The sequence below is a fragment of the Leucopleurus acutus genome (assembly GCF_964270905.1).
Source record: "Leucopleurus acutus genome assembly, chromosome: 13".
In the NCBI taxonomy this organism is placed as follows: Eukaryota; Metazoa; Chordata; class Mammalia; order Artiodactyla; family Delphinidae; genus Leucopleurus; species Leucopleurus acutus.
This window is the reverse complement of record NC_139155.1, coordinates 55,574,368-55,597,964: the sequence shown is the minus strand read 5'-3', so window position 1 is coordinate 55,597,964 and position 23,597 is coordinate 55,574,368. Positions and strand designations below refer to the sequence as shown.

The 23,597-nt window shown below is 45.1% G+C and overlaps 1 protein-coding gene across 1 annotated transcript in view; it reads left to right on the top strand.

Moving 5' to 3' along the window:
* Positions 1 to 384: 384 nt before the first annotated feature.
* The window catches only part of LPIN2 (lipin 2), a 59,129-nt gene continuing 35,916 nt past the window's right edge, over positions 385 to 23,597 (top strand). Inside the window, exons 1-2 of the mRNA XM_082853717.1 lie at positions 385 to 827; positions 20,127 to 20,327. Of these exons, the coding sequence (XP_082709843.1) occupies positions 741 to 827; positions 20,127 to 20,327 (288 nt within the window). The 5' untranslated portion in view covers positions 385 to 740. The remainder of the gene's footprint in view (positions 828 to 20,126; positions 20,328 to 23,597) is intronic.

Genomic DNA, 23,597 nt, shown 5'->3' with positions numbered 1-23,597 from the left:
GTTTGAATTTTAGCGTTGTATTGCCATACTCTTGAAGTTAAATTGTTTGTTATTATGTAATGTTACTGTTACAACGTTAATATAACTAATGCTATGTTAGCATACAGTAACAAATTGTTATTATAACTTGTTCATTATTTAGAGTGCTGAGCAGGTCAGCTCCCATTCAGAATTGTGAAAATATATTGGGTCATGGCAATATGACAAAGCAAAACATTTCAGTGATTTGAGTTCTATAAAGTATATGTCACCTGGCTGTCTTTGGGAAGCTCACTGATGCTTAGAAAGTATATGTAAACTGTGTTCCCTTACATGATTAATTTATTGACGATTACTTCTTCTTATGTGTAGTTGTTTTGATTTCTAAAAAATGAGGATGTAATTGATTTAGGGAATCATTAACTCAATTCGTGTCCCGTGTGATGGAAGCACAGTGAGGCTCCTGTGCTTGGGCAGGACTTGGTACCTATCAGTGTAAACACGCAGCCCATCCCATCCCATGCCCCTGCTTATCTGCTTCAGAGGGACAGGGTTGAGGCTTTCAGCAAATCTTACTGGTAAAGTCATGCATACATTGCTTTTTTTTTTTTTTTTTGAAGAGCCATTTCCTTTCAGTTTTAACCATATTACTGTGTCTGCAGACAGTTTGCCCAGCAGAACAGCTTTTCTGTTTTGATAACTTAGAAGTGTGCCTTCATCTCTGAAAATAAGACATTCTGATGAACTAGTTCAGTTTTAAGATGTTTTCCTTGGAAGATGATAGTGAAGATGAGGAGGAGAAGGTTGCTGAAGGTGTTCACGGTGGAAGGGCCCCTACTGGCATCTTGGTGAGTTACATCCACCAGCTTCCGCCTCCCCGCTTTCTCCACCTGGGATATGCTGTGAGGAGGGGGCGGGAAGACCGCCGGGGAGATCGGCTGATGCCTTTTCCTTGGAAAATGTAGCATCAGAATGAATTTTATTAACTTTTAAATGTTGTATTCAACAGAACTCTTTGGCTACCTGCTCTCCCTCCTTCACTCTACACCGTCTCTCTCCCCTTTTCTATTTATTATTTAACAAATAATAACTTTCTGCCTAGAAAAAAATGAAGTTGCTGCTTTAAACTGAGAATTTTTATGAAACTAGGTTTCCCAGGAAATGTGTCTCGTTTCACATTCTCTTTGCATCTAAGTGTAGTAGTTGAGGAATAAAACCATTGAAAAGGTTTATGGGTTTTTTCCTGTCTTTCAGATTTTTTGACTGCCTTCACCCAGTTCCCCATCCCCCAGCCTGCCTCTGGTGGCCCTAAATCTGATCTCTCTCTATGAGTTTGTTGGCTTGTTTTACGATTTTTGTTGTCCTAGCCAAATATTTGTGAAAACTAAACTAATATTTTGAAACTGGCATCTTATTCTGATACGTGATGGGGAAGAGTGACAGCAGTCTTTTTTCTCCTGTGGTGGCAAACAGAATTTCTAATCTTGAAATATGTGGGGAAAAATGCAGATTGTCTGAGTTTTTTATCTAGAGTTTCCTCTCTTATGAGACATAAAATAAAACAGGTCACAGGAAAGTGTAAGTTTTAGAAGTCTGCATTAAGGAAACAGTCAGGTGAATTAAGGACAATATAATTTAACTTTACCCATGGAAGCCTTTTCTGTAAACATGATTTGAAGTAAATACAGTGAGGCGAAGGTAGCTTTTAGAGAATGAGGGGTGTACACTTTTATGAAAACAAGTGTACAATAAACAAGACAAATTATACAGTTTCTAAAATCTGTGGCTCATGATCAGGTTGATTTTACTTTTAAAGTTGTGCAAATTTTTGTCACCTTTAAAAATGTTACGCATCTGTGTGCTTTTTGCCTTGGGACCTGTTGGCAAAAATGTACTCGCTGGGGATCTCGGGAACTGGTGGAACTAGACATCGTTTGACTAGGAATGGAAGTCAGGGGCTACGGAGAGAGGTCATTTACTTTTGAAATTTCATTTTAGTAGTACAGAGTATATATACGGATTCCTGCGCACTTGTTGTAAAGGTCAGAAGGGAGAAGGGTGAACACAGCTGGCTGTGAAATAGTTTAAAAGTTCATTTAGTGAGTAGCACCAGCACACGCAAACCGCTCATCACAGGAAGAAGTTTGCTTCCTGCTGCTGGTGTCTTCCAGAGCGAGGGCAGCCGGTGTTTGGGCTGCATTTTATGACATTTCTTTTTGTGTTAACGTTAGAACATTGAAGTTGCATGAGTCACCTCCCAGCTCCAAGAGAAACTTGGTTTTTCTGAATGGCTGGTGTTCAGGACACGGGATTTGCTATCGGCTGAATGAGCTGTGCTGATTGTGTAGGAGACTTTGTAACCTGGGTGTGGGCGGTGAGGGGGAATCTCAGGGTCCAGGCCCTCAGTGACCCCGACGCTCCTTGCTGGTCGTATGCTGTTTGCGCACACCTCCTGTTGGAACGTGAAAGTCTCCATCATAAAGGAGATGATTTTATGTGTTTGGAATGTAAATGTAAAAATCTCATAATTTAAAAAACCATGAGGAAACTTCTGGGCTTTGTTAGAAATGGGGAATTTTTTTTAAAAATCGTATTTCTATAATTTTTAAACAAAAGAATATAATTCCTTTATTTGGCAAGGAAAAGGCCAAGTTGTTTCATATTCAAATAACCTTGAAGTTATAAAATAATCTGCTGGCCTTATTTTCCCCCACTTATTTTAAATTACTTTGCATTTTTTAAATTAGGGCAGAATGTACTACAGGAGTTCTTAGCCAAAGTTGTAATCCTAAGAAATGCTCCTGGAATCGAGTCTTTCTGTGGGTTAGAGCTGGAAGGGGCCCTGGAGTGCATCTGGCCGTTCTTACTAGAGGTGAGAACCCCTGCACGGGGGTTAGGAGGACCTGTTCAGGCCGTCCTCGGTCCTCTGTGCTCTTTATCAAAGGGCCTGCTCGAGTCTAAAAAGCTCCCCTTTTTCAGAGAGAACTTTGTATGTTTATATTATTTACCGCGCGATGCAGTAACATAAACAGAGGTGGAAGACAGCAAGTCACCCTGTAGGCGGGGCAAGTGCCTTATGCTGAGTTGGGTGCAGAAGTGGCCGCCCCCAGCTTGGTGCATCTGATATCACCCCCTGCCTCACGGAATCCTGGAACCACACTGGTGAATGGGTCTGAAACCAAATGCTTTCCTCTAGGTGGACAGTGGTCACAACACTAATTAAATATTTAGTTGCACAGAATTTCATTTCCTCACAGAAATGTGGTGATGTTACCAGTCAGGCAGTTTGGGGGAGCACATTCTCCAAGAATCTTTGTTTTTACAACTTGATTGATTGCCTGTTAATACTGAGATCTCAGATGAGCTCAGGAATTTGGGGGAGGGTAGCTTAGAGGCTGTGGCCAGAAGTATGTACAGACTGTTTGAAAGTTATTTATTATCGATTTTTGCATTTATGCTCCATCTGTTTTCAGGAGGGACTTAGTGGTGGCCCACTGTTAAAGCACACGCTGCGCTGCACTGCTGTGTGGTGCGTGACTGAACCACCAGCTTAAAACAAAATTCTCTTCGTTCAGCAAATACTTATCGTGCCACACTGAATCCACTAGGTGCTCACAGATCTTTTTTTTTTTTTTAATAAATTCATTTCTTTTTGGCTGCGTTGGGTCTTCGTTGCTGTGTGCAGGGTTTCTCTAGCTGCGGCAAGTGGGGGCTACTCTTCCTTGAGTGGGCTTCTCATTGTGGTGGCTTCTCTTGTTGCGGAGCATGGGCTCTAGGCATGAGGGCTTCAGTAGTTGTGGCACGTAGGCTCAGTAGTTGTGGCTTGCAGGCTCTAGAGCGCAGGCTCAGTAGTTGTGGTACACGGGCTTAGTTGCTCCACGGCGTGTGGGATCTTCCTGGATAAGGGCTCGAACCCGTGTCCCCTGCATTGGCAGGCCGAGTCTTAACCACTGCGCCACCAGGGAAGCCCTCACAGATCTTTTTGTTTGCTGTTACTAATATGTCTGAATTATTTGCTGCTCTGAGTTTGTGAGTAGCACAGCTGGACAGATTTCCACCAGATGGCCGTGTGACGAGCACCTTATTTAGTTTGCCTGGATGCTCGGTCCTGGGAGCCCGGCCGTTGGCCCCATAGCCCTGGGTGAGCCCAGGACTGCAGGTCTGGTCCAGGGCTACTTTGTGCGTAGGATTGGAATTCCATCCCGTGTCTCTAGCTGTCTCGACCAGGTGTCGGTGCAGTCTAGAGGGATTGGACACAACTCCCTGAAAGGATCAGAATAAAATCATTAACCTCGGGACTTCTCTGGTGGCGCAGTGGTTAAGAATCCGCCTGCCAATGCAGGGGAGACGGGGTTCGAGCCCTCGCCCTGGAAGATCCCACATGCTAGGGAGCAACTAAGCCCACGTGCCACAACTACTGAACCTGCGCTCTGGAGCCCGCAAACCACAACTACTGAACCTGTGCGCCTAGAGCCCGTGCTCCGCAACAAGAGAAGCCACCGCAGTGAGAAGCCCGCACACCGCAACGAAGAGTAGCCCCTGCTTGCTGCAACTAGAGAAAGCCCACGTGCAGCAGTGAAGACCCAATGCAGCCAAAAATAAAATAAAACAAATAAATTTATATATATATAAAAAACCGTTAACCTCTCTCAGCAAAACTCTTATCATTATATATAATTTGTGTTTTATATTCATATCTTAGGTATTAAATATTCAAAACCAACCCAGTTCTTCTGAAGAAAAGATTAGACACCATTTCTAGAATCATTCTTGCATAGGTACTGTACATTGTCTCTTTGAAAGTAGGGAAAATGTTTATTTGATACTTTTGCTGTTTTGCTGCTTGTTCTAAAAAAAAATACATATATAGGGCTTCCCTGGTGGCGCAGTGGTTGGGAGTCCGCCTGCCGATGCAGGGGACGCGGGTTCGTGCCCGGGTCCGGGAGGATCCCACGTGCCGCGGGGCGGCTGGGCCCGTGGTCCATGGCCGCTGGGCCTGCGCGTCCTGAGCCTGTGCTCCGCAATAGGAGAGGCCACAACAGTGAGAGGCCCGCGTACCGCAATAAAAAAAAAAAAAAGAAAAAAATCTTTTGTATTTGTTTCTTCTTTGAAGCCTATTGCATAACCTAGAATCATCTTTGCTTAATTTAAGACATTTAGGAAGGGTATTTTTCAACAGGTGGAAATAACAATATGCTGATCTTATTTTGTTGGATATCGTTTCATCTCTGCAACGAAATCATGTCAGAACTGTGTGTGCCCTTGGTGTAGCATCTCGGCCTCAGCCCGGATCTGTGTGGAAAATACCTTCGTCAGAAACGTGCCTGAAGCCGGTTCCGGGAAGGCTGGAGGGGAGCTGTGTTATCTCTAGAGTGTGTCACTTGCTGAGATGCGGCTGAACTCCACTTGACCTGCGCGTAGAGAGGCTGCATTCAGTCAGGTCAAGGGGCAGTAGCTGAGATTGTAAAAACCTTTGGTCATCTTTGTTTTACGTTCTAACAAAGCATGAAGTCATAACCGGAACCGTAATAGACACTCAGTCAGAAGATTGCAATTATGTTGGAAATGTCATTCCTTCAAGGGAGGCGGGACAGGACAGGCACACCCCTGGGTTCTGTCCCTCCCTGAACGCTGACGCACTTGCCTGCGGTCATCAGACACAGCTTGACAAGCTGCCATTTGGGGTCACTTGTCCCTGTCACTTGGGGTGGCCTGGCCATCGGGATTCCTCAGGCCTCCTGGGTGACTGCTGAGCTGGACGGTCACCAGAGCCCCTGCTGAGCTTTAAGTGTAAAATACAGATTTCCCAGACAGACAGTCAGAACTGGGGAGGCAGTGGAGCCCGGGAACTGTTTTGTCTTTAAAGCTGCAGACTTTGTTCAGATTTTTCCTGCTACAGGCCTTTTCTGTTGGAGGATCCAGCCTGGATTTGCGTGTAGTTGGTCACGTCTGTCATCTTCCAGTCACTGACCGCCCTCAGTCTTCCCTTTTGTGACATAAACTGCTGAGGTGAGTGCTGGTCAGTTACTCTGGAGCTCCCCTCAGCTGGAGTTTGTCTGTGGTGTCTCCTGATTAGATGGAGGTCGTGTGTTTGTGGCAGGAACAGCACAGCGGTGATGTGCTCTTGTCAGTGAGTCATGAGGGGTCCCTGGTGTTGGTTCTCTTGTTACTGGGGAGTTTCCCTACTTAATATTAAGGCGGCGTCTGCCAGATTTCTCTCCTGTGAAGTTACTTTTTCCTTTGGCAAGGAGTTTATATCTTGGGGAAGATAACTTGAGAACATACAAAGACCTTGTTTCTCTTCAAAGTTTCATCCTCTATTTTTAACATCCTGTGTCTGCCACAGGTACTGTAGTGTTCTAACAGGGGTCTTTTATTTCCCTCATTCTTTATTCATTGGAATTCATCTTTGAGAGAAATCTGTCCCTTCTCCCTACTTTTCTGATTTATATCAGTGTGGCCTCAAGAATATTCTGTAGGTTATAATCTGTCCTTATTTTGTTGCTCAGATTGTTCTGGGCACTCTTTCACCTTGGCTTCTGTGTTCCTTTAAAATGCCCCTAATCCTTTGATTTTGAGCACCGGATTCCTACTTTCTGGCACCATGAGATGTCCCAGCCTTGGGACCTTTTACTGGAGGATGGTATTTATTTATTTATTTAAAATTTTTTTTGGCCGTGGCATGTGGGATCTTAGTTCTCCGACCAGGGACCGAACCCAGGCCCCCTACAGTGAGTGGAAGCACGGAGCCTTAACCACTGGACCGCCGGGGAAGTCCCTGGAGGATGGTCTTTAGAAACTAGGATCTGGGCTCTAGGTGTGCGTGCTGCTTCTAGTGTCCTTGATTCTCGATCGTGGCAGCGGGAGGAGGGATATTAAACACGTGTTCTAGCCCAGGTGTAAGCACGTCTGTACTTGTCCATCCGTCCATGGAGACTTCCGATGCCTGTCCACCACCACAGGGTTCATGTTAGCCTTCCTTCTAGGAAATTGTATTTTTAGAAGCTTCCCAGGTGTTGGGATTACTCAGACTTGGGGATACGAATCTGGACCCAAAGGCTCTTGTGGCTTTGAGTACTCACTACTGATGGACAGTCTCCGACTCGGTGAATCATCGTTTTCCATTCTGGCTTAGTCGTCACTTCTTCTGACACTGAAAAGAATTACTTACTTATTTTTAAAATTTTATTTATTTTTATATTTGGCTGTTTTGGGTCTTCATTGCTGCGTGCAGGTTTTCTCTGGTTGCATCCAGCGGGGGCTACTCTTTGTTGGCGGTGCGCAAGCTGCTTGTTGCGGTGGCTTCTCTTGTTGTGGAGCCCGGGCTGTAGGCGCGCGGCTTCAGTAGTTGAAGCACGCGGGCTCAGTAGCTGTGGCTCGTGGGCTCTAGAGTGCAGGCTCAGTAGTTGTGGCACACAGGCTTAGTTGCTCTGCGGCATGTGGAATCCTCCTGGACCAGGGTTCGAACCCGTGTCCCCTGCATTGGCAGGCAGATTCTTGACCACTGTGCCACCAGGGAAATCTTGAAAAGAATTTTTATGTCCCTCTTAGCCCTTGTAACTAAGGGATCTCAGCCTCCTAGGAGTAAAAGTCCCCAGGTCTTTGTAGTGGAGTAGAAACCCATCCATTTTCATGGCTAGCATTCTTACAAAACTTTTTCAGAGAAACTGAGCACACCTGAGGGGGAATGTTTAGTGGTTTGAATGCAGAGGAAGGCCGTGTGTATATTAATAAACACACAGTCCATGCAAACAAGTGACACACCAGTTGCCCTAAATTTCACTAAAACCAAATTTATCTTAATCCTTGCTTTTCTTTTTGATAAGGCAGTATGCATTTTTTTTTTTTTTTCTGAAGTGTAGCTTGCTTTCGAAAGCAGGTATTTTCTCTTATCAGACATCAAGAGGATAAGCCCTTCAGCCTTGGCTGTTGAGGATGTTTGGTTTGTGAACTTTAGACCTCCATGTGCTTGTCAGGTTAGCAGCTGTGAAGTTAAAGTAGTTGCAGCGAGTGGCCTTCAAATCCTTCTGGATCGTTCATCTGGCTTGTTTCTACCTGAGCTTAACCAGGTACCATGTGATGCAAGTGGAGAGCCTTTCAACCCAGGGAATTAACACATTGGGACAAGTTGAAAATTTGAACTTAATTTATCTGTGATATTAACTAAGGTTCTTTGAGGGCATGAGAGGGAGATGGATTAAGTTTAACATGTCTTTCTGTAGACCTGCAAACTCCAAGAATATGTCCATTTGTTGCCATCCCACAGCTGTAATTTCAATTGCAAAAGAGTCCTGATGTCAATTCCTGACTTCTAGGTCAGTGAGTAAATGGAAAGAACTTCAAATAAAGTCGTATGTTTCAAAGGAAATTGTATCCTACCAATGTCTGGACTAAAGTGATAGTTATCGCTGAAAATACTACATATGTATGGTTTATATAGAAACTTGCTAAGATTGTGTGCCTTTCATGTGTGAAAGTGAGCCAATCAGATTTCCTGTTTTATTTTCAGTTGCTTATAGTTATCAGTGATCACCACCAAAATAGGTTAGCCACAAGTTCTTATCCAAGAAAGTTTAGGATGAGAACATGTTCCTTAAAACATACATTTATGATCATAATGTAATCACATCTTGAAGGCTACTCCTAATGAAAAGCGTTAACATTTTTCATGTGTGGTAGCATGCGGCAGAATCGTGGCCTTCTAAAAGCACTTATGAAATTCCTCCGCATTCGTAGCCCTGAAAATTACAAAAACTTGGCATTGGTGTGTTTAGGAGCTTGTGGCCCCAGGATACAGAAAGAGCCCGGGCGTTTGAGGCAGACGTATCTGAGCTTTTGTTTGTGCTTGTCACTGTGTAACTGCCTGACTCCTGGTATGTTGCCTGTTTTCTCTGAGCCCCAGTTTTTTGCTTGTTCAGTGCATCTAAGCTAACATTACCTCACCTAACCGGGAAGATTCAGTGAGATGAGGTGTGTACAATGGCGTTTACCCCATCACTGCCCCACGGAAGAGTACTGAATTGTAGCTTAGGTTACATGTGGTTTCTCAAGGCTGCACGTAGTTTCAAATGTTAGGACGTGAGTAAATGAAGAGTTTGAATTGTCACCAGTATAAGTGGACCTATTTTAAGAAACTCGCATATATGAAAATCCAAGCTCATAAAACAGTTAAATTATTACCATTTTGTACAATGATTTAAGGAGGAATTTATCTTAATAGCAAACTCCTCTGAGTGCACTGAAGACATCTTTAAAACAATACTACTTCCTAAGTATTTACCCAAATGAAGTGAAGCTATGTTCACACCAAAGCCTGTACACAGGTATTTTTAGTAGCTTCATTTGTAGTCTCCCCAAACTGGAAACAAGCCAGGTGTCTATCAACTGGTGGATGGATAAACAAACTTTGGGACATCCATACAGTGGGATACTACTTAACAACACCAAGGAACAAATTGCTGATACCTGCAAGAATATTGGTTAATCTCAAACGCGTGATGCTAAGTGCAAGATGCCATATTCCAAAGGGTACGTACTCTGGCTCCATTGATAAGGCATTCTGGAAAAGGCAAGACTACCGGGACAGAGAACAGGTCAGTGGTTGGCTTGGCATGAGGAAAAAGGATAGACTACAAAAGGGCATGGGGGCATTTGGGGCGGCAGTCTAGTTCTGTGTCTTGATTATCTTGATTTTGGTGATTGTTACGTGGTTGCATGGTTAAAACTATGAAAGGGTTAATTTAACTCCATGTAAAGTACGCCTCATTTTTAAAAATCTGTCTTGATAAGTTCAAGGTACCGCTATTTGAAATCTTAAAATTGCATTTCGTAGCAGAGTTGGCTTGAACATTTGGCTCGTTTATAACCATTACACAAAGGTTGACTAGTGTCTTTCATGATTAATTATAAAGAGTCTTAAACTCAGTACAATTTCTTAATGATTTTCCTTCCACGTTTCTCTCTCGTCTCTGGTGAGGTTAAACGTTCCCTGTAACATTCTGATCTGTCACCTCAGGTACAGGTGGATTAGAACTGGGCATATTCTACACCATGACCAGAAGAGCTAAGAACTAAATTGCCAGAAGCTTCGTTACTCTGCCGTTTGGGAGCTGAAGGGAAAAGCGGTGAAGAGCAATGCAGGGATGAGAACCACTGAGTTTCATAGAGCTGACTCCGGGCTTGGAGCAGATTTGGTCATGGGAGTGATGTGAGGGCTGAGGAAAGTCCTTGGGGCCTCCTCCTCGTGTGCTGCTTGCCACACATTTTATTCTGCGTAGTGACATCTGAAGGTAGGCGTCAGATTGAGCATTTAGCTCCCCTTGCTCTGTTACAGTTCTGTTGAAGAAAATGAACGTCCAGGTACATTGCTGAGCTTTAGGAAAATGAAACGATTGCGACCAGCCTTTTACTGTGAAGGCTGTGCCTTGTGGTGTTGGGCGTTTGCCTGTGAGTAGACTGGCTGGTAGAAAACGATGACCTGAGTGTGTCCTGTGTCATCTGTTTTTCGTGACCGTCTTGCCCCGGCCCCTGACTGCCCCCCAGGCCCGGGCTCATCCGCCACAGCGGCTGCGGGCTGCTCAGTGCTCTGCACAGCAACCTGCACGGATGTCCTTTGTTCTCACGGGGATATTTTTAGATTTACCCACCGGAGGCGGGTGTCATTCTTAACTGTCACCCACGTAGACTAGATTTATCCAGGTTTTTTTGGTGAGATCTTCAGGAGCATCTGGAGAAAAGCATTAAGTTCTGAATATCTGAGCATTGATATCGGAACGTCGGGTTGGCCTCCACTGTTGGCATTTTTTAAAAATATATACGTACGTTACATACATATACATTTAAAAATACATACACAGTCTCTTCATCTGCCTCTGGCTTCTCTCATTAGGTTACAGTGCAGCACAGAGTGTGCTCCTCCTCCTTGCTGTTCTGGTCACCAGACCTCGCGTTCATTGCTCCATCCATTCCTTGATCCAGAAATGTTCCCTAAGGACTTTCTCCTGCAAGGCACCGTGCCAGGCTCTGGGGCGACGGTGAAGCGGCGACACTTCTCCTTCCTTGGTCAGAACCGAGGGTCTGGAGGTGGGATGGACAGTGACCACGTGGGCCATGCTGTGTGGGGAGGGCGGGCACCCTGGGCCCACCCAGCCCCGCGCCGCCTCCTGCTTTCTTCCTGACCGTCCTTGCCCGTCTCTTTCTGACCTTCTTTTCCATTGTGCTCTGGGTGTTCACAGTCTGTTGTGGACAGGCTTTATTTGTTCCCATCTCCTTCTCATCTAAGAAGCCTGAAACATCCTTGCTCCTCAAATAAAATATTAGATTGACAGCCAGAGTCATTGATGGATGGAGAAGAAAGCTGGTGTTGGATTTTGAAGGGTTGTCTTGAAAGTTATTGGACCAGGGACTGTGGTGGAGGGCGGGGAATTGATGGTTTTTGAAGATGAAATAGGTGACACTTACGCTCTTCCTTTAGTTGTATCTGTTGAAAACCTGGAGCAAATAGTTGATAAAGCTTAGGCCTCACCTCAGGAAAGAACATATATTGCTGTGGTGGCAAAGTGTCTTCCCTGTGTTGAACATTACTCAGCCCGAGATAATTGTTCATCTACTTTGTAGATAGTGTGGTGAGCTCATAGAGAAGTGAGCCCATTGAGCAGAAGTCCAGATGCCAGCTCAGGAAGAGTTCCAGGACTCCGTCTTCCCAGCACCCAAGGCTTTAAGCCTTTGCAGAGTCCTTTTTACCAGAGTGATTTTGGAAGCAGCAAGAATAGCTATGGAATTTTATCACAGGGCCTCTTTTACATGGAGCTCTGCTTCCCTAATCTGGCTTATCTTCATAATCAATTATTAAACTTTTTTCTTTTTTCTTTTTTTGCGGTCCGCGGGCCTCTCACTGTGGTGGCCTCTCCCGTTGCGGAGCACAGGCTCCGGACGCGCAGGCTCAGCGGCCATGGCTCAGGGGCCCAGCTGCTCCGTGGCATGTGGGATCTTCCCGGACCGGGGCACGAACCCGCGTCCCCTGCATCGGCAGGCGGACCCTCATCCACTCGCCACTGGGAAGCCCTAAACTTTTTTTAAAATTCAAGAAAATTTGCGTTTTTAAAAACTGTTCAGGATGATTTTCATGTACGAAAAATTTTGAACCAGGATAGTAAGTAAAATTCTTGAAGTTCAGCCTTACTGGGAAGTTCCCCACCAAATCTGCCCTTTTTGCTTCCCTAAGTTGATTTCTTCACTCATTTGAACAATATTTGCTGAATCCCAGCTAGGTGCCAGATGTGTTTCTAGCTCTGCCTAGAACTTGTGGCTTGATCCTGACTGTCCTCTCCCTTCCCTCCCAGAACAGCCCTGCTGCCTCAGTCCCCTCTCTGCCTCTTCTGCTCTTGGAACTGTGCTGTCTCTTGCTGGAATTGGTTGTAAGAGCTTCCGAGGTGGTCTCTGCCTCTAGCCTCCTCTTCCCCAGTTCGTCCTCCCCACCCCCTTGCCCCTGCCTGCTCCTGGCTGCTTGCCCAGATGCCCTGAGGGTGAGTCCAAGGCCTTGCATCATCTCACCTTTGCCTCAGGCTCCACATACCCTCCCCAGTCCCTGTCCTCCAGGAACCTCCTTTGTTTGGCCTGATAAACCCTGCCATTTTCGCCCCTAGAACAAATACAAATATGTTCTGCTTCCTGAAGCCTTTCTTGACTCTCCCATGCAGGTTTTCTTCTCCCTTTGTCTAGTCTTCCTAAGTCACCAAAATAGCGTGATCACAAGGTATTATGTAAATTAAGACAGTATTTATGCCTCTTTCTCTTGTTAGGCCCAGGACTTCTGAGGGAAAGAGGGCAGAGTTTTATATCGTAGGGACTTACTGTGGTGCCTGGCAAGAAGCAGGTACTCAGTTTTGCTTGACTCTTAAGAAAATCGTCCCAGACACAGCCTGGGATGATGGCTGTTTTGATAGGTGGATTACACATCCTCTGTTGTGTTTTCCTTGCAGGAGTCGCGCAGTCCTGCGTGATTGTTTCTGACTTCAGTCAGCAGAGGTATTCCTTTGAGGGGCCTTTCCTGGATAAGGCTTTCACAGCCCTCCTTTTCCATCCCAACAGGAAGGCCATGTGGAGAACTGCCGGGGGACCCTGGCTGTTGGGCTGTGGACTCGCGCACGGGGCCTTGTGGTCTGGGGATGGCGGAGCCCCCTGCCCTGCGGGGCCCTGACCCCGTGCTCTGGACAGGACACTGGGGGCAGTGCATGTGGGTGCACGGCCAGCGGCGTTTCTCAGGGACCTGGGGCTCCAGAAGGTCCGAGGGGCTCACGGACCGTCTGTTTGTGGGGCCCTGAGCCTGAGGACCTCCCCTCGTTGAGGGCGAGGGACATTCCTGGTGCTGCTGTTTCCTGTTCTGATTTTATAAAGCAAGAATTAAAGGCAGCTACTATAAAATAAGAAAAATTAAACACATTGGCATTCTGCTCTGATGGTGAAAGAGACAAAACAAAACGGAGAGGTGTTGCCTTGAGTCTCTGCGGGAACCTGGGCCCTGGGACGTGTCTTGACTGAGTTAAGCCCCCAGGGGACAGGCAAGTCCCCTGGGCCCCTGCCCTCCCGGGGTGCAGCCGGGAGAAGCTGCACCTTCGGGGAAGTGACTGCAGATCTTGCGGTGGGGGGGTGGGGTGGGGGAGGCAGGCATATGAAATTTCGAGACTCCCGTTGAAGGTCAAGTGAGGTATGTTTGAGAAAGTTCTTGAAAGATAAGTGCTACTCAAATGCAGAATGTAAGCTTGGTTGCCTGGAGCATAGGTGGGAGCCAGATGGTACGAGGTCACGGTATGCTAGTGTTTGTTTCCTGAAGTTTCTAGAAGGTTCTGTTCCCTCATAGCACATTCTGTCTGTGAGCGGACAGTTGGAATGTTGAGGGCAAGTTCTTTGATAAAAGCTGTTCTTCTCTGTCCCTCGTGATCTCTCAGGACATCCACTTTGTGGGGGTCCAGCAGCGGGTGGTGGCCAACCCTGCAGGGAGGCAGGAGGGTGGGTGTGGCTTTTTTGGACCCTGTAATCACTTCACATTTGTGTGGCCAACCAAGTAGCATTATGTGAAAATAATGCTCCTGTTACTGAAAGCAGCAAGATATCTGGGGATATCAAGGCTTTTATCATCATTGCTTAGCACATTTCTGTCACTTAGAGATGCAGTTAAGGACATAGGCTCCAGTATCAGACTTGAGTTTGAATATCGGCTTTACCACTAGGTGCAGCGACCTTGGACAATTCTGAGCCTCCCTTCCCTCCTGTAAATGGGAATATTGATACCAAAGTCCTGGGTGGTTCTGAAGATTATATGAGATAATGTACAGGTTAACACAGCACTTGACATGTGATGGACGTGTAACAGCTGTAGTTGTGTTTGTTAGTGGTAGTAACTAGTAGTACCAGCTAACTAGTAGTACCCAGCATTAAGAAGGTAAACTTAAAGCTTACGAAACAGACTTTGATTATATATAAGCGTGGTTAACAATGTATCCATTTTTGTATTGATAACAATTTAGAAATCATAATATTTTAATAGCTACCTATGTCTCTGTGGTTACTCTTCCCTAATAAAAGTGATTTTTGATTGAACATGTCACCTTTAAATGGTTTGGGGGCAGTTTTTATCGGAGGGGGGTTTTATTTGAACCCACTTACTGATGCATTCCATTTATAAATCTCTACTGCATATCACGATGATTGACTTTAGTTTCTCTGATGCTCAGGAAAAGCTGCTAAGCAAACCTTTAAACCTTTGGTAAATAATTGAATCTTGAAAGCTGCCCATCTATTCCAGATACTAGTGTATGTTTACTTTAAAATGTTTGATAAGAAAAGTCTGATTGTGGGCACCACTGAATTTCATGCATGAAGGACTATTTGGTCTGTTGGCTTTTGTGTGTGAAGGGCCATTTGGGCTCTATTAAGTATTTTAGTCGGTTACTGTCTACTGGTTCTTTCCGTTGTCAGTCTAGTGATCTGTAAGTGCCTCCCTGTCTTGGGAGCTCCCAGCATGTTAGCCGGCTCGTGTGCATTGTGCTCTCAGCATGGAAGCCTGGCCCCAGACACACACTGTGCACTGAGTGGATTGGGCATTGGTCAGGCCTGTCTGTGCCATAGTGTCTAGTTTGGGATCTTCCATTTAAAGGAAGTCAGTTCTCTAGTTTGTCATAAAAGTGAAAGTAAACCCAGTCATTTCAGCTATTTTAAGGACTAAGAACGCTTATCTCAGAATAGATGACACCCAGTTGGGTTGTACAGTAAACTCTTTGGTGTGTGGTGGTGTCCTTTAGAAGAGGGTGGTACATATGCAGTGGGATTTCTGGTGGACCTAGTAACCAGGGCTGTCTGTCTGGTATTGGGATAAGCCTCCTCATGAAAGGGGTGAGTCTCTGTCTACTGGAAGTATCCCAGAATTGAAAAGCAGTGTAGCATATGATGCTTAAGAAGATACTTGTCTTCAGCAGCTCAGGCTGCTATAACAAAATACCACAGACTGGGTGGTTTAAACAACAAGGATTTTCTCACAGTTTTGGAGGTGGGGAAGACCAAGATCAAGGTACTGGCCAATTCAGTTCCCAGTGAGGGCCCTCTCCCTGGCTTGCAGACAGCCGCCTTCTCACTGTGTCCCCACGTGGTGAGGACCATGCTCTTGTCTCCTCATCTCTTTATTTATTTTATTTTATTTTATTTTTTTGCGGTACGCGGGCCTCTCACTGTTGTGGCCTCTCCCGTTGCGGAGCACAGGCTCCGGACGCGTAGGCTCAGCGGCCATGGCTCATGGGCCCAGCCGCTCCGCGGCATGTGGGATCTTCCCGGACTGGGGCACGAACCCATGTCCCCCGCATCGGCAGGCGGACTCTCAACCACTGCGCCACCAGGGAAGCCCCTCCCCCTCTCTTTATTAAGGGCATCGATCTCATCGTGCGGCCCCACCCTCATGATCTTGTCTACGCCTAATTACCTCCCAGACATCCCACCTCCAAATACTGTCACACGAGGGGTTCGGGCTTCAACATAGGAATTTGGGGGGCGGGGTGCACACTCAGTCCATAACAATACTTCACCTTTCCAAGCCTCAGTTTCATTATCTTAAACATATACCTGTGACCACCTATAAAGTGGTCCTGAGATGATAGTGCATGTATAAGCTTGAGAATTTGGTACATAGTGAGGTCTCAAAAAATTGTGATGATTGTTAACATTACCGTATTTCAGAGATGTGATAAAAGTGTTTTTGGTATTTGTTGAAAGACAGGACTGGATAACTTTTTCCAGTTCTGAGAATCAGTAAGTGCATTTTAATATTTTCCTTTGTGCCTTTGAGCCTGGGGACAGGGATGCGGCTCTGTGGGCATCCTTCAGGCACACGTTGCTCCTTCTGTGTGTGCATGTTTACGTTAGTTGCTGTCTTTGTCTTGTTTCTGAATTTTCATGTGTCTTCTGTCACTCTGTTCTTGAATTCGTTTCCCCCTCTTTTTTTTCCTCATCATTCACTCATCATAAAACGTGATGAATAGTTTACGATGTATATAATTTTGCTGTATTCTTAAATCTTTATTTCAAAAGCCAGTGTCTTCAGTGGGGGTGTCCCCCACATGTGAGTGGGTTACTTCACCCTCTGTCTTTTCTGCCCCTGTTCAGAGTCCCGCTTCCCTAGGTGTTGACGGGGGACAGGCTGGTGTCAGGGGCCTGACTCTTTTCTCACTGGGCTCTATCGTGGCTCCTGCTGGGCTGGGCGTGTAGAAGTAAAGAGTTAGGTGCAAGATTTGGCTTAAAGAGGAAGCTGTTTACCCAGCTCTTTCCCCAGCCTGGATAGGGTGCCCCTTGTCCCCGCTGTGGAGGCACCAGGCCTCCCTTTACTTTGTTTTCCCAGCCTTCGTGATATGAACAGGGTTGTTTTATATCTGCTGAGAGAAAACCAGTGGTGTGACAGCTTGTGTTTTTCTACATTTAGCAACTGGCATTTACACAATAGACTTTCTTGTATAGCGGCATATCCTTTGACCATGGTAATTAAAATCATCTCGAATAGATGTAGTTACACTTAATTATGGATTCTGTCCTCTAATTGATGTAAGCTTATGACACATTTAGTTTATAAGACTGTTGTTTATGACTGAATGTAGATGCTTAAGTTATCATTTTTCAGTTTCTTTTAAGAAAAGCCCTATATAATTTGTTAGGAATTTTTTTTTAGATTTGTAACGAAACTCATTTTAAAATTGCTGCCATCATCAGTCAAGCATAATACAAAGATTGATTACGTGGGTGCTGTTTGCTATGACAGGCAAAAAGGGTGTTGTGAACACATGTTACTTACAGAATATAAAAATTCTGATGGACTGTTCTAGGTTGCTGAAAAATACTAAAAGAGAGTGAAAAGATGAACTACTTAGGACTAAACTTCATTTCACTTCTGTTTTTGGAGACATTCTTAACATATAAAAATTGTACACCGTGACCCCAAAAATAAGGAACAAAAAGATGTTTATTCCCTTTTCCTCTAAGTTAGTTGTAGTGCTCTTTTATAAAACAAAATTTAATTTTCCGCATCATTAGCCATTAGGTAAATGCAAATTAAAACCAGTATCACTGCATACCTGTCATCATGGCTATAATAAAAAGTAGTGACAATGCCAAGTGCTGGCCAGGGATGCAGAGACACTGTATCTCTCAGACATTGCTGGCCGGAGTGGAGAATGGTACAGCAACTCTGGTGGCAGTGTCTTTAAAAACTAAGCATGCGATTCCCATTCAGCCCAGCAGTCACATTCCTGGGCATTTTACCCTAGTCAACTGAAAACTTATTTTCACACAAAAACCTGTACGTGAATGCTTATCGCAGTTTTCTTTGTGATAGCCAAAAAATCTGAAATAGCTCAACTGTTCCTCACAAGTGAATGGTTAAACTATGGTGTATCCACACCATGAACTACTAGGCATCAATAAAGGGGAACAAACTGTTGATACATGCACCAACCTGGATGAATCTCCATAGAAATATGAGTGGGAAAAGGCAGCCCCAAAAGGTTAGATACTGTGTGATTCCATTTGTATAACCTCCTTAAAAATGGCAAAAATCTCAGAAATGAAGAACAGATTAGTGGTTGCCAGGGATTAAGGGGGGAGGGCAGACAGAAGGCAAGTAGCTGTGTGTGTGACTATAAAAGGCCAATAGGACAGGTCTTTGTTACGATGGAAATGTTCTGAATCTTAACTGAATCAGAGTTGATACCCAATTGAGCTACTGCACTAGAATTTTGCCAGATGTTACCATTGGGGAAACTGGGTGAAGTATACGTGGGATCTCTTTGTATTATTAGTTACAACTACATGTATGTGAATCCACAATTATCACAATACAAGGTTAATTTTTAGAATATGAGATGTAATGCGAATATTCTGATAAAACACTCCTGCACGTTTCTTTTTTATTCTCTTTTGTTGATGGTTCGTTTGACCATTCATCCCATGAATATTTAAGAAATCATTATTGCGCGCTTGATACGTGCTTAATGTGGCCTTACTATAGAGTTCAAATCAATTATTGTAGACCTGAAATCATACCAGCTTGTAGCTGTTTTAGAATTTGCCTCATAAAGGACGCCTGCCGCTGTATCCTGCTGTTTATTGGTACGTTTTGCAGCTGGTTTACATCCTCAAAGCCAGCTCCGTCTGTAAGTGCGTTTTGGAGCCTTGGTAGCATTAGCTTTAAAATATTCAAAACGTTTTCCAGGGTAAAGTTATTGTGGCTCTGCTCCATGGCATTAAACTGATGGGCCTTGATTACTGGGTATAAGAGCAGGAAATCCGGGCACTGCCCGTGGGTGCTGGCTCTCCTGTGAAGAGCAGTGGGTTTTTCTGCAGCAGGGGTGCTGGCAGGTCCCTGGGTTGTCCCGTGGATGGCATTCTTCTAGTTCAGCTTTGGACTTACCTGACAGCGTAGAATGTGCCCTCTGGGGACTTTTTTGAGCATGTAACTTTGAACTCCAGGTAGCTCAAAGGCTTTTGATCTGGGTTTAGAAAGACAGCCGTGCTTATGGTGAATACCCTGCAGAACAGGCTGTCGGGTCTCTGGTTGGGTGGAAGTCGGCTTCCGGATGAGCAGAGCTGTGGGGGGTCTCTGGTTCCATCTGCATCCCTCCTGTCCTCAGGAGAATGAGTTGTGCTCGGTTGTGCTTTAACACTCTGCCAGGAGAGCCAGTGTCTAATGAGAGAACTGTGGTCGTATGGATAAATTTGACAGCCCTAGGACTAAAGTGTGGCTATTTTTTCCTAACGAATGAAGAGTTGGGGGCACAGCCCCCCATCCTGTGGCCAGATGAAGCGTGTGGTGGCCCTGCGCCCCGGTTGGGTACCCTTGCCGCCTTTTTGACCCTTTCTGGAGGACCCTTTACAGTCTGGTGACCCTGATTTGAATAGTGCATTGCAGTTAAGGTCCAAGATTAAAACCCTTTTCTGTGCTTTGAACTTTGTGGGACGTGAATATATGTTCTAGTGAGTTGTGTTGAAGCACTGAAGGGATTTTCCTTCAAAGTACTGTTATAAATTGGTTAGACCCGGCCTAGCTCACCAGTTTGTTTGTTAATCTAGCGTGTCTCTGAACCATAGTCGATTAATTCCGTAGAAAACCCATCTCTCACTTACCTTCCAACAGGAGCTGCGTGATTTCAGGTTCCTCTTGGGGGTGATGGGGTGATCTTCAGTCACTTCTCTGCTTAGCTGCTTGGTCGGAGTGGATGCACTTTCCCCAGGTCCCCAGTTGTCTTGGGCAGGAGGGCCGTGTGGCAGTCGGGGCTCTTTGGGGGTCTCTGTGGGTTCTGAACTTTGCGGGGAACGCCTAGTGGCAGCAGGCCCGATCTGCGATGCTGGAAAGGGAAAGGGGACTTCTGCATGCCCGGCTGGGCTGCCTGTCAGCAGCAAGGCGGACGGACGGTGTGGGGCTGCCGACACATGGAAGTGTGAAGCGGGCGCATCAGCCTGAGTCACAGGGGCCCAGCGTGTGCAGGGCTAATCATAGTCTGGAGTACGGACGAGCCATGTAGTTTTAGGCTCTGCGGTTTTTTCTCTGTCGCTGTCATTAGACCCACAAACTCAGCGTTAACATCTCATCCGCTTTTTTTTCTTGTCTTTTATAGTCTCAAACCATGAATTACGTGGGGCAGCTGGCCGGGCAGGTGATTGTCACTGTGAAGGAGCTCTACAAGGGCATTAACCAGGCCACACTGTCCGGCTGCATCGATGTCGTGGTGGTGCGGCAGCAGGACGGCTCCTACCAGTGCTCGCCCTTCCACGTGCGCTTCGGGAAGCTGGGCGTCCTGCGGTCCAAAGAGAAAGTGGTGAGTGCGGGCCTCCTGTCCTCCAGGAGGATGAGACGCCGGGGGTGGGGGTGGGGCAGAGTAAACCGTTCCTGTGAGCTCTCGGGACCTCTGTGTGTGTGTTTCTGTTTTGAAAACCCATATGCTTTTGAAGACAGCGGTATGGGAAGTCCGTCTTTAGTACTGTTTTTGAAGTTGCTTCTAAATTCAAAAAGCCCTATTACAGGAAGTCTAGGGGGAAAAAGAGGTGAACATCATCTTAATAATCCTATATGTTGCAACTCAGAAAATCAAAACAGAAACTAGAATTGTAAATGGGGAAATCAGGTGTATTTAGAAAAAGTTCCTCTGCCTTTTACAGCACTTTAAAATATTTAATGTAATGCCTTCAGACCAGTTGTGAATGGAATAGATAGGCATGCTCAAGAGTACCTGTGTCTAAGTGAAATACATTAATGCCAAATTTGTGCGTTTATTTTGACAAAGCTGTAAAATCTTACTTGTAATCTAAAGTTTATTGTAAACACCAGGACTTTTTCCCAAATCTGACTGAAATGAAAATCCACAGGCTTTTATTTATTTCAGGGAAGATTCTTTCAGAAAGAAGGTATTTGTGTTGGGTTTTTTTTTTGTTTACATCCTCTTTCCTTCAGGTTATGGAGCACTTGGAAAGTCTGTTAGTATATCTGATCTGATGTCAATCATGTTAGAAAAAGCTGAGCTAACAGTAAACTTCGCGGGTACATAGTAGTATTTTTCTTTCTACTCCTGTCCCACAGTATCTACTTAAGCAGCATAAGGAGATGTTGTCAGGATTTTCAAGCGCAGTGAAAGAATCCACACCGTTTTGTAGCACAGAAGTATGTGTTAGAGGACCATTGTCCTAAGTTGAAAACATCTGTTTTCAGATTTCAGCTAATAACATAGCTGATCCTATTCTCTTTTTTTTTTTTTTTTTTTTTGGCTGCGTTGGGCCTTCGGTGCTGTGCGCGCGCTTTCTCTAGTTGCAGCGAGCGGGGGCTATTTTTCGTTGCAGTGTGCAGGCTTCTCATTGCGATGGCTTCTCTTACTGCAGAGCACAGACTCTAGGTGCGCAGGCTTCAGTAGTTGTGGCGTGCAGGTTTCAGTAGTTGTGGCGCGCAGGCTCTAGAGCGCAGACTCAGTAGTTCTGGCGCATGGGCTTAGTTGCTCCACGGCATGTGGGATCTTCCCAGACCAGCGCTCGAACCTGTGTCCCCTGCATTGGCAGGCGGATTCTTAACCACCAGGCCACCAGGGAAGTCCCTGATCTTATTCTTTAAAATAGACATTTCCCTCTATTTTAATTGAACTTATGTTATTTTGAAAGTGACTGGAGAGCCATGTTTCAGGGTGGCAGGGCTTGTGTGATCTGGCCTCTGTTCAGAGTCACTTCGGAAACCAAAAGCAGTGGTGATGTACTGAGTGAGTTGGAAACTTTCCATTGCAAAACAGTGTTCAGCCACAGTTTAGCTTCTCCAGAATTTTTTCTTTCTTCTGGTAACACTAACCTGTAGTACTTTAGACCGTATCTGCTTTGGAAGCATCAGCAACAAACTGTTTATGCACTGAAACGTCCCATTAATTGTGCCAGGATCTATTTGTAAAATGGCTTACATGCCTTCCCCACCCCGCCGCCCCTTTCCCATCTATGATCTGGGTTTTTGATCAGCAGATTGGATAAGTCTTCTAGCCTTCAAACTGGAACCCGCAGGCTGATGTATATAAGCATTTGTGCATCTGTAAATGCGACTGGGCAGATAAGAGCTCTCTTTCTGCATGCTGTATGCTTCTAATTAAGAAAGTAGACAGTTTCTGTATGAGGCTACGCAAATCATTGTGCTCAATATCTTGTCAAACCCTTAACTTTTAGTAGAAGTCTATCCAGTGAGACCCAGGAAAAGAGAAAAGTTCTTTCCCTTGGTAGCCCAGAGACCCAGAGGATGTATTTGGGAGGAAATTCGGCTATTTGAACCAAAGCATAGCATTCCTGTGACAGTAAAACCAAAACCATGTCTGCCCTGAGACACTCTGGCAGTTTGGATGAACGGTTGGTGTTATTTTAGGTCATTCTGGATTAGGGAAAGCTGTCCATTGACTTTAAATTAAGAAACCAGTTTTCAAATATGGGGACACCTATGAAGTGGACTTGAAATCATAACCACCTTAAAACCTCTGGTTAGAAAGATGCAATATAATAATTTTCCCACTGCCATTGCTATGTTCTTGTTTGATAGAACACAATACTCCCTGTATATTTCATAACTCAGGAGTTGAACTTCAGAAGGTAAACCTGCACTTGATATTTTTAGATATTAATTTTGTTGATTTAACACAACTGATGATTTAATTACTTATCAAAGTTAAATAACCCAGTGTATTAGGACAGTGTCCATTGTGGATGACAAAAATCCACCTCACACTAGCTTAGGCAAAAAAGGAATTAAATTGGCTTGTGGAAGTAAAGTACGCGAGTATTTGAACGAGTCAGGGCTTTACTGAGAGCCTCTGAAGGTGTTGACAGGACTGTCTCCCCTCACCTCTCAGCTCTGCTTCCTTTTGTGTCTGTCTGTCTCATGCAAGATGGCTGCCAGTATCTTCAGGCTGACTTCCACTGACTTCCCAGAGGGAAGACAGCGTCTCCTGCCTACAGAAGGACCAGTGTTAGCCGCCCTGTCAGCCTGGGGTCGCGTGTCTCGGGAAGTAGTCACTGCAGGTGGGGGTGGAATATACTGACTGGCCTGGCTTGGGCAGCAGCCCCACTGCCACTCTCTGCAGCTGCACCGGAAATAGATGGTCTGGAATAGAGGAGACTAGATCCCCAAAGGAGACCAGAGACATTCTTACCCAAAGGATGGCCTGCCAAGACGAGTGTCTGCTGCAGCCAGCATTTCTCAAAATCAGTTCTGTTTCAACATCTGTCACATATGTTGAGCAAGATTAAGGCACAGTGTAGGAAGTATGACTATATGGAAATGAGTGTTTTAGAAACCAGTTTACCAGAAGTAGCAACATCAAAATGAGTGTCCTCTTTACAGTCGTCACCTCGGGAAGCATTTATTCCAGCTTGGTGCCATCTCAGAATATTTTTAGTGTTTTTCCTTTGCGACCTAAAGAACTCATGGCATACACATTCCTTTAAGTATGCTCCGTATTGGCACAATTTGATATTAGGTTTAATTTTTGGAGAGAACCAAACTCCATTTAGAGTCAAATCAAGAGACTAAAGTAGTCGTATTAAGAAATGTCGTATTTGATCCCTAAAAATACGGG